The sequence below is a fragment of the Pseudochaenichthys georgianus genome, chromosome 3 (genome assembly GCF_902827115.2).
Source record: "Pseudochaenichthys georgianus chromosome 3, fPseGeo1.2, whole genome shotgun sequence".
Lineage (NCBI taxonomy): Eukaryota > Metazoa > Chordata > Actinopteri > Perciformes > Channichthyidae > Pseudochaenichthys > Pseudochaenichthys georgianus.
This window is the reverse complement of record NC_047505.1, coordinates 20,243,091-20,259,180: the sequence shown is the minus strand read 5'-3', so window position 1 is coordinate 20,259,180 and position 16,090 is coordinate 20,243,091. Positions and strand designations below refer to the sequence as shown.

Sequence of the window (16,090 nt, the reverse complement as noted above, 5' to 3'; positions counted from 1 at the left end):
TAACATTTCACATTTGAAATACATTTACGTTTTCAGCACTCTCGCGGGAATATCTCCACAATGGAGCGAGCTTAAGTTTCACTTTCGATTGCATGATATAGCCCAGGGCAACACCTTTGTTACACATGTTGCCACTTGTTTGTACCATTTTTAGGCGATTTGTAATCTGTTCTAGAAAAATGATGTGTTTTGGGATATTTGTGGAGTTAGGTGGTCAGGGAGTGTTTTTTTTATTGGTTAAGTGGTCCTTGGTATGAAAAAGTTTGAGAAACACTGCTTTAGGTGGACACAGGGACAACACATTTGCTGTACCTGATACCGGGGAACTGACTGCTTGTCTAATTTTCATGATTTTGTCAGTGAAGAAGGAGGCAAAATCATTGCAGGCCCTGGTGGATAGAAATTCAGAAGCTACCGACACTGGGGGGTTTGTTAGTCTGTCGACGGTAGCAAACAAGGCACGTGAGTTGTTTTTATTTTTGGTAATGATGTCAGAGAAGAACGATTGTCGTGCCCTTTTTATTTCCTGATTATAGACGCAGAGTCTCTCTTTATATATTTCCAAGTGAACTTGGAGATTTGTTTTTCTCCACCTGCGTTCAGCTTTTCTGCACTCAGTTTTTGCTGTTCTCACGGTCATGGTTTTTCTCTACGGAGATATTTTCTTGCTAGATACTTCATTTGTTATCTTATAATTAAAATTATCTACTAGCTCATTTACTGAGTAGTTAGCAAGACAAAATCTGAGCAAACATTTCCTGTGCATTTTCAGATAAGTGACGTCTCGCGGTTACCTCTTTCTTAGCAGTTGTTTGGACGGAAATAGAGCTCTCAAAGAAAACACAGGAATGGTCGGAGAGCGCAACATCAGTCACCACAAGCTTAGAGATGTTCAGACCCTTTGATAGAATTAAGTCCAGAGTGTGCCCCTTATTGAGTGTAGCCCCTCTGTCCTGGGGGTTGTCAACATGGATATTAAAATCGCCAACAATGACTAGACGGTCAAAGTCAATACACACTATAGACAACAACTCAGTAAAATCATCAAAAAAGCTTGCACAGTATTTGGGAGAGGAGCATTTCAACTGAAGGGCTACATATTCAAAAGAAGCAAAGTTCCCATACATAGTCTGCTTTTTCTCATACTGATATTCTGAGCAATCTGTGCTGTTGTATTTGCTGTAAAGTGTCTCTACTGTAGGCTATTTTTATTACATGTACAGCACTTTGGCTCGACCAAAAATCGTTTATAAATGTGCTATATAAATAAAACTTGATTTGATTTGCTTGCATTGAAATAAATCATTAATTTCAATGCAAGCAGACTATGTGTAGGCAAGATACACATTTTTCTAAACCACCATTCAAGTTCACTTTTGAAACACTTAAAACGTATACTTTAAGATATGACTGCATCTGTCTGGACAGGTTTGTCCCTCGACATGATGATGAGTTGGAGCTGGAGGTGGAGGATCCGTTGCTGGTGGAGGTCCAGTCAGAGGACTTCTGGTACGAGGGCTACAACATGCGAACTGGTGCCCATGGGATCTTCCCAGCTTATTACGCTATAGAGGTGACGAAGGACGCTGAGAGCTACAAAGGTACTGACATTGCCATGACGATGAATTAAAGAAGGCTATAAATATGTTTGTAAAACTGAAAACATATTTAATTGGTGCACTACAACAGTGCATGAGTCAATATTTCCAACTTTGTGTAAACTTTTTCTTTAAATTAAATGTTAAATATTTTCAATGTATCATCAAGTTGTAGAAATATATTATAGCTAGTATTTATTTAGATACAAAAGCTCAAAAATGATAAATTATGTCTCACAGATGCAGAAAAGAGCAGTGAATGGATGGACAGATACCGGCTGAAGTTCCTGGGCTCAGTTCAAGTGCCCTTCCACAAAGGAAATGATGTTCTGTGTGCAGCTATGCAGAAGGTATGAAGCCTGTGGTGTGGGTGTGTGTTTGTAAATCATTTGACTCATAATGATATGTAATAAAAAGCCACAATTACACAATTTTTTTGTCCCATGGCATGTCCCACACCTTACAAATACTACAAGTTGTATTTGATCAATAATTTCAAAGTCTTTAAAGTTTAGAGTGTCATGTGTCCATTATGGAAAAAACTGTGTGTAATCGTCCAGCAATCTGACACAGAACAAAAATAAAGGACCCACTTGCAATTGGCAACACCCCAAAGGAGGAAAAATAAATCCACACAAGATAACTGCTTACTTCTAATCACAATTGTACTGTTTTATAAAATATAGAACACTGTCAACATAGTTAAAATGTTAGTATTACGCTTGTCTTATCTTCTAGTATATATGTGGTTTACAGTTTGATCGTATAGTTGAGCATTTTAAAGTTGTTTACATTTAATAAGTCATCTTTTACATTGTTTTTTTCAGATTGCCACCAACAGACGGGTGACCGTCAAGTACAACCCTCCTTCCTCCTGCATCCTGGAGATCAGTGTGAAAGGCATCAAGCTTGCAGTTCAAGAGGATTATTATGCATGTGACAGAGTAAGTACTAACTTTTTTGTGGTTAATGCATAAGAAGTTAAGTGCTGCTTTATTGCACTTCGTGATATAAAACCAAATCCTTACACGAGAATCTCATTGAACAATTGAAGCATGTCACCCCCTTGTGTTGGCCAATAGAGGCTACAGGCAAACATGTAAGGGGGAGTGTTTTCTTTAATGTTACTCCATCTTAGGTAGCTTAAAACTGCAGTTTCAACTCAAATGGGAGAACAATAGTAATATCTTCTCTAATTTTCTACAGTTATTTGACAGCTGTAGTCACTTTTCAAATGAATGTTGCACATACTAAACATATTATAAACTATAAGAAGTTATGTATGCACATTTAAGTTGCCATCCACTAAGACTTATAGGACTTAGGGGGGACAGAGCCTTCTCCAACGCTGCCCCCACCCTCTGGAACTCCCTTCCACAACACATCCGAGACTGCACCAACCCCCCCACCTTCAAAACACTGACCAAAACACACCTCCTCAGACTGGCTTTTAATATGTGAATTATGTTGTGTTGCCGTTTTAATATTTTTATTCTATTATTTCTCGTTTTATCACCACTGTAAAGCGTCTTTGAGCACCTGAAAAAGCGCATGGAAATGAAATGAATTATTAAATGGTATTGTTGCAGTGAAACAACATGTTGTCGCAGTGAAACAAAATGTTGTCAGAACATTTTGAAAATAACTCTACAAATATAATCTGATTTTAAAAAGTTCTCCCATCCTAAAACACATAATCCTCTAACTAGATGTGGCCTGCCCCAACGGGGAGGGGGGGCTGCGTTAATAAAAGGGGGTTAGGATAATTAACGCTAACCTGGGTTACCCAATACGAGCCCTTAGGACAAGTCACGCAGATAAGAATAAAAGGATGGACAGGGACGCGGCCTCAAGTTCAAATGTTTATTATATAAATAATCAAGTAAAAGTTCAGTAATATAAAATGCAGATTACAATTTATTCAGCTTTCCCAGTCGACACACCTAAGTCCCACGATTGAAGGCTGGCTCTGACAAGGAGAGAAGAACTAGAATAATTACAATATCACACATATAGTGATAGTTAAATAGTTAAAAAGTGAGTCTTCTGGCCAACTGCTGAGGGTTTCCCCAAAACCACAATATCACCACGTGTAGCTGTATTCAATCAACACTCACTGCAAATCACCCATATCTGCATGCAAAAAGTGCCCAGCAAACCACATGCTCCACTCCACAGTATGGCCAGGATCGTCACTGAAGAAGTATAAGCACAGAGACAGTATTAGACCTTGTGGGACAGTGTGGGTCGTTACAAGGAGGGTGCTGTAGCTTTAAAGATTTAAATCACTAGTTTGTACACAATACAACAAACTAGTCAATAAGCAAAACATATAAGGTAGGCAAAACAATACTTAGGCAACAAATAGCCTGTAGGCATGGTAAAATACAGCTAGAACCTAAGATCAAGAAAAGGAAAGGCAAAACGGTATCAAACTAATCCTAAAATAAATGGAGAAAGGAGATTAGAAATTGTATAAAGACTTATATGATTGTCCTTCAATGTACATACAATTAATCTCCTACCTCTGATGCAAACGCATTCACTCAATCATCACCTCACTGGACACCTCCGCAACGGTGATTCTCTACACAGTCTCTGCTGGGGCTGTCAAGAAGCCTGGCGTTTACAGGCCACATGTTAACAATTTAGTGGTACACTGAATGTTACAAATCCTAACAGCAGCTTCACATACCTCGTATAGGGGGAATACTAGTGATGGCAGTTTGTCACTGAAGCTTCGAACGGAGCTTCAACCCTGGACTTCCTATTCCATAGAAGCACTGCTTCGAAGCTTGCTTCAAATCACGTGACATGTGACGTCCGAAGCAGCAACTGCTTCATTTCCTGAATGAATCACTTGACTGGTTCGCGGTCCATTCACGCGATTCAATGCACTGCCTCGTCTCGATTCTGACAGGTGACAGGTTGAAACAGTTTCAAATTTGAGTGCTTCAACACTTTATGACCGCTCTAAACAATGCGCAATGTGTGGGTTGTTGTCGTAGTTTGCGTTGTTGCTGTTGAGTTGTTGTTGGTATTGCATTTGAATTGTAGTATCATTATAGAGCAAGCCAGGAAGAAATATAGGTCATTCTGGCTCGGGAACAAAAAGACAATTATTAGTAATATAAAAACAGTTCAATATTTTAAGGAAGAGATAGCCCAGTGGGTAGAGCCGGCGGCCCGAATGCGGCGTGTCCTCCGCGCAGCTGGTTCAAAGCCCGGAATGGATGTATTTTAATCATTGCTTTTCAACTTTAATACTTTAATAACTGATAAAAGGCCCTCTCCGCCCAAAAAAAGGTCCAGCACTATCTAGACTCTTCTCAATAACCCAATACACACAATTATCAATCTTTAATTGCAAATAGAACATGATATTCAGTCTTAGTGTGTGTGTGCATCGAATATTTTTCAAGGCAAAGATACGTTAAACCCACTGCAGCCTTGCACTTCGCCAGGAGAGGTCGCTGTAACTGAAGCTTCGAGAAATGAACCTATTTCCGACACAATTGTCCAAGTGGTTCGAAGCTTCATTTTGCCATCACTAGGGAATACACGCCTATCAGCCAGACAACGATAACTGGAACAAGAACACTCGTAATAGTCACAGCTGATTTGGGTGAGGAGTGAGTGGGCATTTAAAGTGTGGCGGGAGATGCTGAACTACGTACAGCTGCGCGTTTTCCTTATATGGAAGGGCCAGCTGACTAAAGAAGGGGGGGTGTGTCTTAAAGGGCCAGTGGCGGCCCAGCCACGTGAAGAAATGATCTGACAGCTAATCCAGAAAACAGTAACGCCGGCTACATAGAGTTAGCAGAGATGAGGTAATTTGTCAAATAATTGTTTGCTTGAGTTAGAACCGTAGTCTGCTCACAGTGTTCATTAAATCAAACTAACTAAATAACAGACGTTAGTTAGATTGTTGTAATAGACCAATTCAAAATAAGTGTTCAACAAAGACATTTAATTAATACATTTGAAGCCTGCCCACTTTAATAATCTTATAAAGATCAGTGAAACCAAAATCAAATAGCAAACAAAGTGTACAATCTACTTATTGGTTGTTGGTTTGGTTAACAATGGTACCTAATGAAACTGTGGATAGAGATATTTAACTTTTGGTCAAATTGTCTTTCACATAAATGCCTTCCTGTAGCTGTCTCATATGAGATATGTCGAGATATTGCGTCTGTAATATTTGTATCAAAGTTAATCATGGGTATACTATATTACTTTCTAGTCTTATAGTTGCTTCATGTAGCACTTCTGCATATGGATGCAGGACTTTCACCTGTATCATAAATACAAATGAGTTGATCATTCATTCAATACAGACAAAACATGGGGCAAATACAGCAGTATTATGTAATAGTTACAGTAGACATCAAGCAGCCTTTTTTATGGTAATCTAAATCATTATTTGCCTCTTTGCTGTGTTCTGTTTACAGAGTAACGAGTGCAGCCACTTTTTCCAGCTGAAAAACGTCTCTTTCTGTGGGTATCACCCCAAAAACAGCAAGTAAGTAAAGATATGAAGCCTGAATGAGGGACTACAACACCAAGTCCAAATGTTATGTACCGTCAACCTAGAATAAAAAAAGATCAGGAAGAAGCTGTAATGTGTTGTGTTCACCTACACCAAATATTAACTTACCACAAGGTGCTGCTATAACTCAACAATGTACAAAAGACTGGGCCAACTACTGATCTAGTGTGAAACAGCAGTTTTGTATTGAAATGACAGTGTGCCTTATCTCTTTTCTGTTTCTTTTGCAGGTATTTTGGTTTCATTACTAAGCACCCAGCAGACCAGAGATTTGCCTGCCATGTATTTGTGTCTGAAAACTCCACCAAACCTCTAGCAGAGTCAATAGGGTGAGTTGAACTGTGCATTAGCATATCCATCATATCCATTACTTTATTACTACTTGGCTGACACATGCGCTGATCTGGCTATGCTGGGCATCAATTTAGTGAAATCAAAAGGAGCTGACTGTGTAACAGTTGAATGATTTATTCTTAAACTAAAGTACAGTTTGAAGATTCTGACTGAAGTATTTTCCTTTTTTCTTTTTTTCAGCAAAGCCTTCCAGTTGTACTATAAAGAGTTTGTGGATTTCTCGTGCCCTACAGAAGACATCTACCTGGAATAGCCCTGCCTTTAACCTCATCCCTGTACACTACACTGTATCATAACATAATGTTGCATGAAGGACAGACATATCTAACATTAAGAACAAAGAAGAACAAATACAAAATTAACACATCTGACAAACAATCGGGACAAGAAGGATCACATATTGGAGCTGTGGGGAAACCTTTGTGCCGCAAGAAGAGATGGAAAAATTAGCCAAAGTGTCTTTGGAAAAGAAAGATATGCAAAATGGTGTCAGTGATGAGATGGTGAATTGGAAAGCACAACTATGATATCAAAGCAGCCTTGGCAACACAAAATAGCCTGCAATGTCATCTAACCAGGTGTAACACTGAAAGCCCAGGAGCCGTACTGACCTGGACCAGCTTGAATTTGCACTTAACAAAAAAAGGGTTTAGATTTGAATACACAAGAAGAGTTTGCTTTGACTATAAATATTAAGAGTCTGAGCACTGTGGAAGTGTATATTTTCTAAATAACATCTGCACACTGAAAATATACACTAAGTAAAACAAATCCATGTTGCAAGAGTGACCTTTATTCTTCCGGAACTCCTGATAAGAAGGTGATATCTGGAATAGTTCAGTTGCAACAAGAACACCCTAAAACACTGTTGTAAAACCATATAAATACTCATAAACACCGTTAGAAAACCAGCTATAGATGATAAGCTCTTTACATTTGTGGGTCTCTTTTAGAGAGTGATTCTGGTGTATGAAACCCTGTTTTTCCTTCATGGGTAGCTTTTAAACAAAGTCAACATTGTAGCTGAATGAATTATAAGTGCAGTGACAAGGTGTGATCTATCAGTGGTGTAAAATGCCAAAGGTTGCATAGCTAGGGTGTCCTGTGTGTCAAGTTCTTTAGAGTCACACCCTTTCATCAATGTTCTGCAACGGACAGGGAGAGCAGAGAATATAATCCACAGGATAAAAGCAGATGGTAAAATGCTTTAGTTTCCATGCTAGCAGATCTGGTCTGTGGTAGGTTGAAAGGCATTGCAGGTCAAATTAAGGTAACAAAACATTGAAACAAGAGTAGGCTAGGCAGAGACGATGAAACATATTTAACACTGAACCACAAATAAACACTGAAATGCACACACAAACAGTGTGAGGGTGTACAAGAGTGGATTTGTATGACAAACATTTTAGCAGCTTCCATGGTACTGTAGTCCTAACATATAAAGCCCCCACAATTTGCCCAGTAAAGCCATACACCTTTATTCCTAGCAACACTGCGCTTTTTTACTGTGTGTTCTTACTAGGTATAAAATCAGTGATGGATATGTTGAAACAAAGGACATCTGGCTTAGGCACTTTGGTGGTTTAAGAAGAGTTCTCTGTGGGTTTTTTCGACTCTCGCTCCTCATAGTTTACACATCAGAAACAGGCTGATTCTCAGTACAGAAGTTGCTGACAAGGGAGGAAAAGCAAGACTCTGGTGTCTTCATATCTTTACTAGTAGTGCCTCTTTTTTTCATCAGATCATAGTGACCTTCCTCAGTGAACATTATCACATTTTAACAGATTGTCATCGAGTGTGTGTTGAGTTCAAGTCTGAATGCAAATTGTAATGAAGGAATGTTGTTGATGTGACTTGGCACTTTTTTTCCACTGAATGTGCTGTGCTGTACCTCTGCTGTCACCGGGCACATCTTACTACAGTAAAATGGTTGCAACACTGAGCCTGTGTGCACATTCTCCAGGTGTGTACATAGATAATATACATAGGAATGTATTCAAAACGCAAATGAGGCACCTTTAATATGTTATGGAATATAATTTCCAAAACTGCAGCCAGCCGACCAATGGCCACAGGTCAGGAATGACAACATGTAGAAAGCCACTTGTTGCTGGAATTAGGTTTTTACATCAACGCTATAGCTGTTGGCTGATGCTAGCAATTACAGTAGAGTAAATCATTGAAAAATAAACGAATGCCACTGTTTTAAGTCTATCTGGGTCCAGCATGGGTACAGCACAGTTGTTTCTGCTGCGAAAAACAACAGAGGATGTGCTTCCTACATCATATATCACTAAAAAGACACCTAACACGACAACAGATTTTTCTATGTGATCTATATTTAACAGAATATATAATGTCTGTGATAGAAAGATTATCTAATGAAGAATGTGGAAATTGTACAATTCAGCCATCTCACCAGTCTCAATGGTTTGTTCTTTTGAAAAGAAAAACATGAACAAAATAAACAGCCGTCTGTTGTTGCTGATCAAAGCCTCATGTTAGCATAAGGAGATCAGCACTGACTTTTAAATTCCCTTCTCAAGAGCCAATCAGACAAGTAATTACAACAGAAAAAGTACTGGAATGGAGGCTATACTGAGGGTGGATAGATATGCCATATATAAATAAATAATTTAATATCTGTAATTACAAATATTACATTGTATTGATTCAGTATGTGAAATTGCTCTTTTTTTTTAGGTGTGAATTATTTATTTAAACATTTTAATGCAGATCTCATGGTGTCCTGTCATTATTATGTTTGTCTGAGATACACTAACAAATGATACCACTATGAATGTGAGGTCCTGGTATTGATTCTCATCGGGTGATCCAGCTGTCACAATCTTAAGGAGAACCCAAATGCAGCACTCGAGAAACCAAGGAGAATTGGTAATATACTTTATTGGAGATTCCACTGGATCGGAGGAATACCAACCGGGCAGTTTAACGCACCGGAGGACAGCGGGCAGAAGGTGAGTCAGGGACAGGCAGAGAGTCAGGGAGTAAGCGAGGCGGTCAGCGTGGATACAGGCAGGGTCGGATAACAGGCCAGACAGGATAGTCGAGGGACAGGCAGGATCAGGAAACAGGCAGAGCAGGCAGGTCGGGGACAGGCAGGGTCGGAACCGGTTAGGCAATCTAGTTTTGAACGCGGGAGAGACAAGCATGAGGCAAAGTACAATCTGGAAAAGAGTGTGTGTAAGGTGCGGGTTTAAATACTGGCAGAAGCTAATGGGTGCAGAAGAGAAAGAGAGTGAGTTAACGAGTGGGTGTGGAAAACAGGTGAGACAGGTGAATGGAAAACTACTGGTGAATGATGGAGCAGACTATGACACCGGCAATTCCACAATGTACTTTCACAGCATCCCTGTATCTCAGTAATGGAGTTAGTGAGACAATTATCCAGTCAAAATAAAAGAGGGCAGTCCTGATTAATATTTCCTCAAAGGTAGCATGTGACAATGGCTAATATTAAACTAATGTGTTCTCATTCATAACACTCCGTTCGATGTCTCACTATGGGATGCGCCTCATCACGGAGCAAACAGAAGCATCAATCTCATTACGCCAATCCTGATTGGCTGGTGATCTTGACGTCAGCGTCAGGGAAATCACCCCCTATAAGTAGCTTGCGCCACAACGCATGCGTCATTCAAACACCTCTTCTCGCTTCAGAGCACATCTCTACAGTAGCCGGGCAAGCTTCACTGTCCACAGACTGAACCCGAATACCCATTTCGGTCGACGGGCGCTCGCCGGCTACTCCTTCTGCTTCGCAGGAAGACGGTAGTACTAACGCTGTTAGTATTTTAAAAATCGACCTCGCCCTTCTCTTACCCGAGAAAGTAAGGTAGGTCCGATTTTTCAAGCTAGCAGCACACCTGTTGCTAGCTCGCTCCCTCTCTACCGACACCACGGTAGCGAGGACGTTTTTTCTTTTCTCTTCTCCACGGAGGGGAAAAGGATTATAACGGGAGCATACTGCCACACCAGTCAGTATTCTCCGGGAATAAAAGACCCACACCGTCCTTTTTCTCCGGATTAAGGACAAGGTGGTAATACCTTTTTCTCCCATCACACCTGTCGAGAGCGGGCCCTCTCCACGCCACGAGGCGACCAAGATGGACGCCCCTCACACCAGAGGAGTCAGGGACTCGGTGGCTCGACTCGGTGGCTCGACTCTGCGGCTCGACTCTGCGGCTCGACTCTGCGGCTGCTGGTTGAAGATCTCGGGCACAGACACACACCAGGTCTGTTCGTCCTGCCTCGGGCTGGAACACGGCCGAGGCGCTATCGACAACCCCGGCTCATGCGGACATTGTGTCCGCTTCACCGTTAAGAGCCGCCGCCGATGGGTAGCAAGACAAGCTAGCCTGTCGGAACAGGACCCCCCCATGTCCATGGATCTGCCGGCCGGCAGTCAAGACACGGGGGCGTCCACCACAGAGAGTGAACCCCTCTCCGTGTTGGTCTGGGGCTCATTATCCGCGATGGCCACAGAACCGGAATCCCGCGCCCTGGCAGGCCGGGACCCGGTGACGACAAGACACGCGGGAACGGATTCCCGCGCTTTACCAAGCTGGGGCTCCCGGTTAGACCTCACCATGGTCTCACCCGGCTGCAAAGCCTGGAGCGAGGGCTGCTCTCCCGGGCAAGAGCACACCAGCTTCGCCCGGGCTGAGCATGGACCTGCAGGCCGTGTGCAAACGCGCTGCGGTCAGACTCAACGTCCCGTGGCCTGAAATGGCCAAGGAGACCTCCAGGTCCCGATACGAGGGGAAACATCTTCCCCAAGCAGTGGGCAAAAAGAGGCAACTCCTTCCGGTCTTCCCGGAAATGTTGGATGAAGTGTCGGTCTCGTGGAGAGACCGGCCCTTCAGCAACAAGGTCCCAATCCAGGGTGCCTCCTCCCTAGACTGTGACGGAATGGAGAGGCTCTGTCTGCTCCGCATACCGCCCATGGAACCGCTGGTAGCGGCCCACCTTCTACCAAAGGTGGGCCCGTCACCGAGCAGGAACCCCACGCTGCCAGCAAAGTCGGACCGTTTTCAGTCAGCAATGACTGAAAAGTCCTACAAAGCGGCAGCGCTGTCCGCCAGGGCCCTGAACGTGTCGTCACTGCTAACCGCCTACCACTATCTGCAAGGACCTGTCGGCTAGCCCGGGAGCAGCCACTCTGGACGAGATGGCAGCGGTCACGGACATTTGCCTACGTGTCCAGCGCTGCGCCGTCCAGGCCACGGGCAAGGTAATGGGGATCATGGTGGTGCAGGAAAGAGCGAGATGGCTCAACCTCACCAACCTCCCTGACCGAGAAAAGGAAGATGTGCTGGATATGCCCAACGTTCCCGAGGGAATTTTCGGCTCCGCTCTCTTCTCCATGCAAAGGAGGTGCGAGACGAAGAAGAAGGAGGACGAGGCACTCCACCTCTTCCTCCCTCGAAGGGTCCAGCCGCTGCCTTCGCAGCAGCAGTCCTTCACCCAAGCTGTCTCGAACTCTGCTCCGTTTAAAGCACCGGACAAGCAGAGGTCGCAGCCCAACCCGAGTCCCCAGCCCAGGCTGGAGACAAGGGCAAGTTGGCCGAGAACATCTCCGGTTCCGGCTGCAGCCCAGGCGCAGCCAACCCAGAATTTCGGCCAGCAGTCGAGGAAGAAGAAGCGAGCAGCGTGACAGCCCCTCCTTCTCCCCTCCGTGACAGAGCTGGAAGTTCATTCCCCAGCTCTGAATGTGTTCCCGCCGCCTCGAGAGATGCCTAAACACCATCCTCAAGTCCGCACAAACACATGTCACACATTGATTGATTCCTCTGTCAAAAAACATTTGCCGCTGACGCATCCAGGCTTCAGGCCGAGGCCGCAGCTCAAAAAAATGAAAAGAAAATCAATGAAGCCAATAAACAGCCCGTCAATTGTTCCCCTTCTGAGAGCAGCTACGGCATCTCTCAAAAGGCGGATTACTGACGAGTCTGTGAAGGCACCACCGCCACGCGCACGCGCAGTGCCGGCTGGGGCTTTAAGGGCACCACCGTCACACGCATGCGCAGTGCCGGCTGGAGCCGTAAGCGTGACATCTCAGCTGGCACTAAGGAGCATACAGCAGGAGATACTCACGACATCTGCCTGGGTTTCTCAAAACAGTTACACATTATCTGTTTTCACAAGCCCAGAGAGAGTCAACCCATATTCTGGAAAGAGAGGTTCTCTCTCTCCTAGAAAGAAGGGTTTTATCTATAATGGCCGCCGAGCAGAGTCAGATTACGCAGACAAATGTCCTCGTAAAGCACCCGCTCAACATGGGTCTCATAATAAAACTGGGATCTCATAATAAAACTAGAGAGTATTGGTTATTATGTAATGCGTAGTGGCACTACACCCGACTTTTCTAGTACGGGACGCGCCTATGGGTGCTGTCCTTTCACGGAAGGTGGTCACCACGGACGCATGTCAGACAGGCTGATAGGGTATTTACGAAGGTCGCCCGGTGAGAGGTCTCTAGAGCAGAGACCTCGAGCGGGCGCACGTAAATCACCCGGAGCTTTTAGCGGTGGTCTCCACCCTAAAACTCTTCCTGCCTTCTCTCAGAGGACACCATGTCCTCGTGAGGACAGACAACACGATATCGTGTATGAACCGCCAAGAGAGGTTGCGTTGTCTCCAGTCACACACACTGGCACACAAACTGATCCCTTGGAGCGGCAGACGTCTCCTCTCTCTGAGAGCGACACAGGTACCGGGAGTGATGCACCTTGGGACAGAACTACTGTCCAGAGGTGCACCATTCTATGCAGACTGGACTCCACATCCAATGATTGTGAGTCCGCTGTGGGTGCGTTACGGCGGAGCCGCGTTAAGTCTGTTCGCATAAAGAAAAAATGCTCAATGACAGCTGTTCTCTTTAATGCACGATTTAAACGCACTGTTAGGCGGGGACGCACTCGTACACGATTGACCTCCGGGTCCTCTGTACGCGTTCCCACCCCTGGCTCTGTTACCCCCAACTCTGGCCAGAGTGAAGGAGCAACGCCACACACTTATCCTGATGGTTCCGCCCTAGCCCGCAACATACGGGCTGGCGGAGATATATCAGCTGTTGGCAGCCCCCACCATGCAGGGACAGATTGTCTCAGGCGGGGGGGGGCGATCCTTCACCCACGCCCAGAGCGCGGGGCACTATGGGCCTGACCCGTGAGTGGTACAATCTGAATACAGTGGGACTCCCTCAGAAGGTGATAAACACTATTCAGAGTGCGCGGGCTTCCTCCACCAGGTCTCTCTATGACTGTAAGTGGAGGGTGTTTGAGGAGTGGTGCCTTCAAGAAGGACACATCTCTTTTCAATGTCCTGTCGGGGTGATTTTATCATTTCTACAGGACTTGATCGATAAACACAGAGCTTTCTCCACGATCAAGGTGTACCTGGCTGCTATTGCTGCATGCCATGTGGGCTTTGAGGGTAAGACGGCTAGCCAACATCCTTTGGTCTGCCGTTTTATGAAGGGAGCTCGCAGGCTCCTCCCTGTCTCCAGGTCGCTGGTGCCCTTATGGGACCTGGCAGTGGTTTTGAATGGGCTCAGAATGACCCCATTTGAACCCCTGGAGGGAGCTGACATGAAACATCTGTCACTCAAGACAGTGCTGTTACTGGCCCTGGCATCCGCCAAGCGGGTCAGTGATATTCATGCACTGTCTGTACATCCCTCATGCACTCAGTTCGCCCCAGGGCAAACGAGAGTGTTGTTGAAGCCCAACCCTGCCTTTACACCAAAGGTGGTTGGTTCGTGTACCCCAATTGACATTGAGGCATTTCCTCCGCCGCTGGTTTCCTCCGGGGAGCAGCAGCAGGATCTGTTGTGTCCAGTCCGGGCTTTACACACATATATGGACAGATCAAAGGAGCTTCGTCTTAATGACCAACTCTTCGTGTCCTGGGCTAACCCTCACAAGGGCAAGCCTGTTACTAAGCAACGGCTCTCCCACTGGATTGTGGAGGCAATTGCTTTGGCCTATACGAGTCAGAATTTGCAAGCACCTTCGGGTCTGCGGGCTCACTCGATTCGGGGCCTGGCTACATCCTGGGCTTTGTTCAAGGGTGTTTCCATCCAAGACATCTGTGCAGCTGCGAGCTGGTCCTCGCCGCTCACTTTTGTCCGCTTTTACAGGCTAGACGTCTCCGCCCCAAGCGTGGCCCGAGCAGTGCTGGGCACCTTGTTGAGTCGGGACTCTACCTGTTAAATTCTGGTTGATCGGTGATTTTCGAGATAAGCTCGTCTGGCAATACGGGAGCTACAATTTCCCATAGTGAGACATCGAACGGAATGTTATGAATGAGAACTATAGGTAACTTACGTAACCCCAGTTCTCAGAGTAACATGAAGTGAGATGTCTCACCAGACGGCCCTCCTTGCTATGGTGAAGCGAGAAGAGGTGCTTATTTTGAATGACGCATGCGTTGTGGCGCAAGCTACTTATAGGGGATGATTTCCCTGACGCTGACGTCAAGATCACCAGCCAATCAGGATTGGCGTAATGAGATTGATGCTTCTGTTTGCTCCGCAATGAGGCGCATCCCATAGTGATACATCTCACTTCATGTTACTCTGAGAACTGGGGTTACGTAAGTAACCTATAGTTCATGTGGTAAAAGTCTGGTAAGAATTCCGGGTAAATTACAACAATTTTAAGCGTAGAAAAAAGGGGTTACCTACAGTATAGTCAGCCCGCCACGCTCCTCCTTTTTTCATTTGTGCACTTGGTCGGTAGGTGACACTGACATTTACTGTGGAAACATGGTACCTGGTTCTGAGTGTGTTGGTTTTCTGACTATTTTGGCTTAAGTCCATCCAATTTGCATTCGACTAACATATGAGCAATGTTGAGAGCAACACTACAGATCACTCTGAAATAACGTTGGGAAACCAGCCTCTCTTCACAACGGTAGTTTATTGTAGTCATATCTGTGGTCAGGGTTGGGAGAGTTACTTTGTAAATGTAATCAGTTACTGAATACTGAAACACTCTCATACACATACTCTGAAAGTAATCAGAATACAAACAGAATAAAAAAGTAACGTATTCAGATTACTTTTAGAATACTTTTGGAATACTTTATTTTTCCATAACAGATGGGTATGTTTTGGTGAACAGGAGACATTTATTTTACTGTTTTAATGGCTTATCAAGAACTCAAACACGACATCTTGGTGTCATTCTGGACAGCTCCTTCTCATCTGCACCCCACATAAAAAACATCACCCGGACTGCATTCTTTGTACTGTCATAAAACCTTTCCTTATAATATGTTATGAATTGTAAGGTATCCTTTGGTGCTTTGAAAGGCGCCCCTAAATAGAATGAATTATCATTATTATTTATTATTATTATCTGAAACGATGTAATAGCCTAACTTTTAAAACGTTTTCCAGTCACTTGCCCCATGCATTCAGCAGCAGCAGGCCATTCACTTTGATTTGTTCCCGTTATGAAATGTCATCATTTCGACAATAAAGAAATGCTACATAAACGTTATCTTGCACATTTTATCGAACCATCTCCGTTTCTAACTTTCAATATATTTAAATCAA

General features: G+C 44.2%; 1 protein-coding gene across 2 annotated transcripts in view; it reads left to right on the top strand.

The window, feature by feature from the left end:
* LOC117443940 (C-Jun-amino-terminal kinase-interacting protein 1-like) overlaps window positions 1-9,241 on the top strand; it is a 61,027-nt gene extending 51,786 nt beyond the window's left edge. For both annotated transcript variants that reach the window (XM_034079727.2, XM_071206332.1), the window contains 6 exons: window positions 1,429-1,601; window positions 1,839-1,948; window positions 2,426-2,542; window positions 6,053-6,123; window positions 6,381-6,479; window positions 6,685-9,241. In XM_034079727.2, the coding sequence (XP_033935618.1) occupies window positions 1,429-1,601; window positions 1,839-1,948; window positions 2,426-2,542; window positions 6,053-6,123; window positions 6,381-6,479; window positions 6,685-6,757 (643 nt within the window). In that variant the 3' untranslated portion in view covers window positions 6,758-9,241. The remainder of the gene's footprint in view (window positions 1-1,428; window positions 1,602-1,838; window positions 1,949-2,425; window positions 2,543-6,052; window positions 6,124-6,380; window positions 6,480-6,684) is intronic.
* The last annotated feature ends 6,849 nt before the right edge of the window (window positions 9,242-16,090 follow it).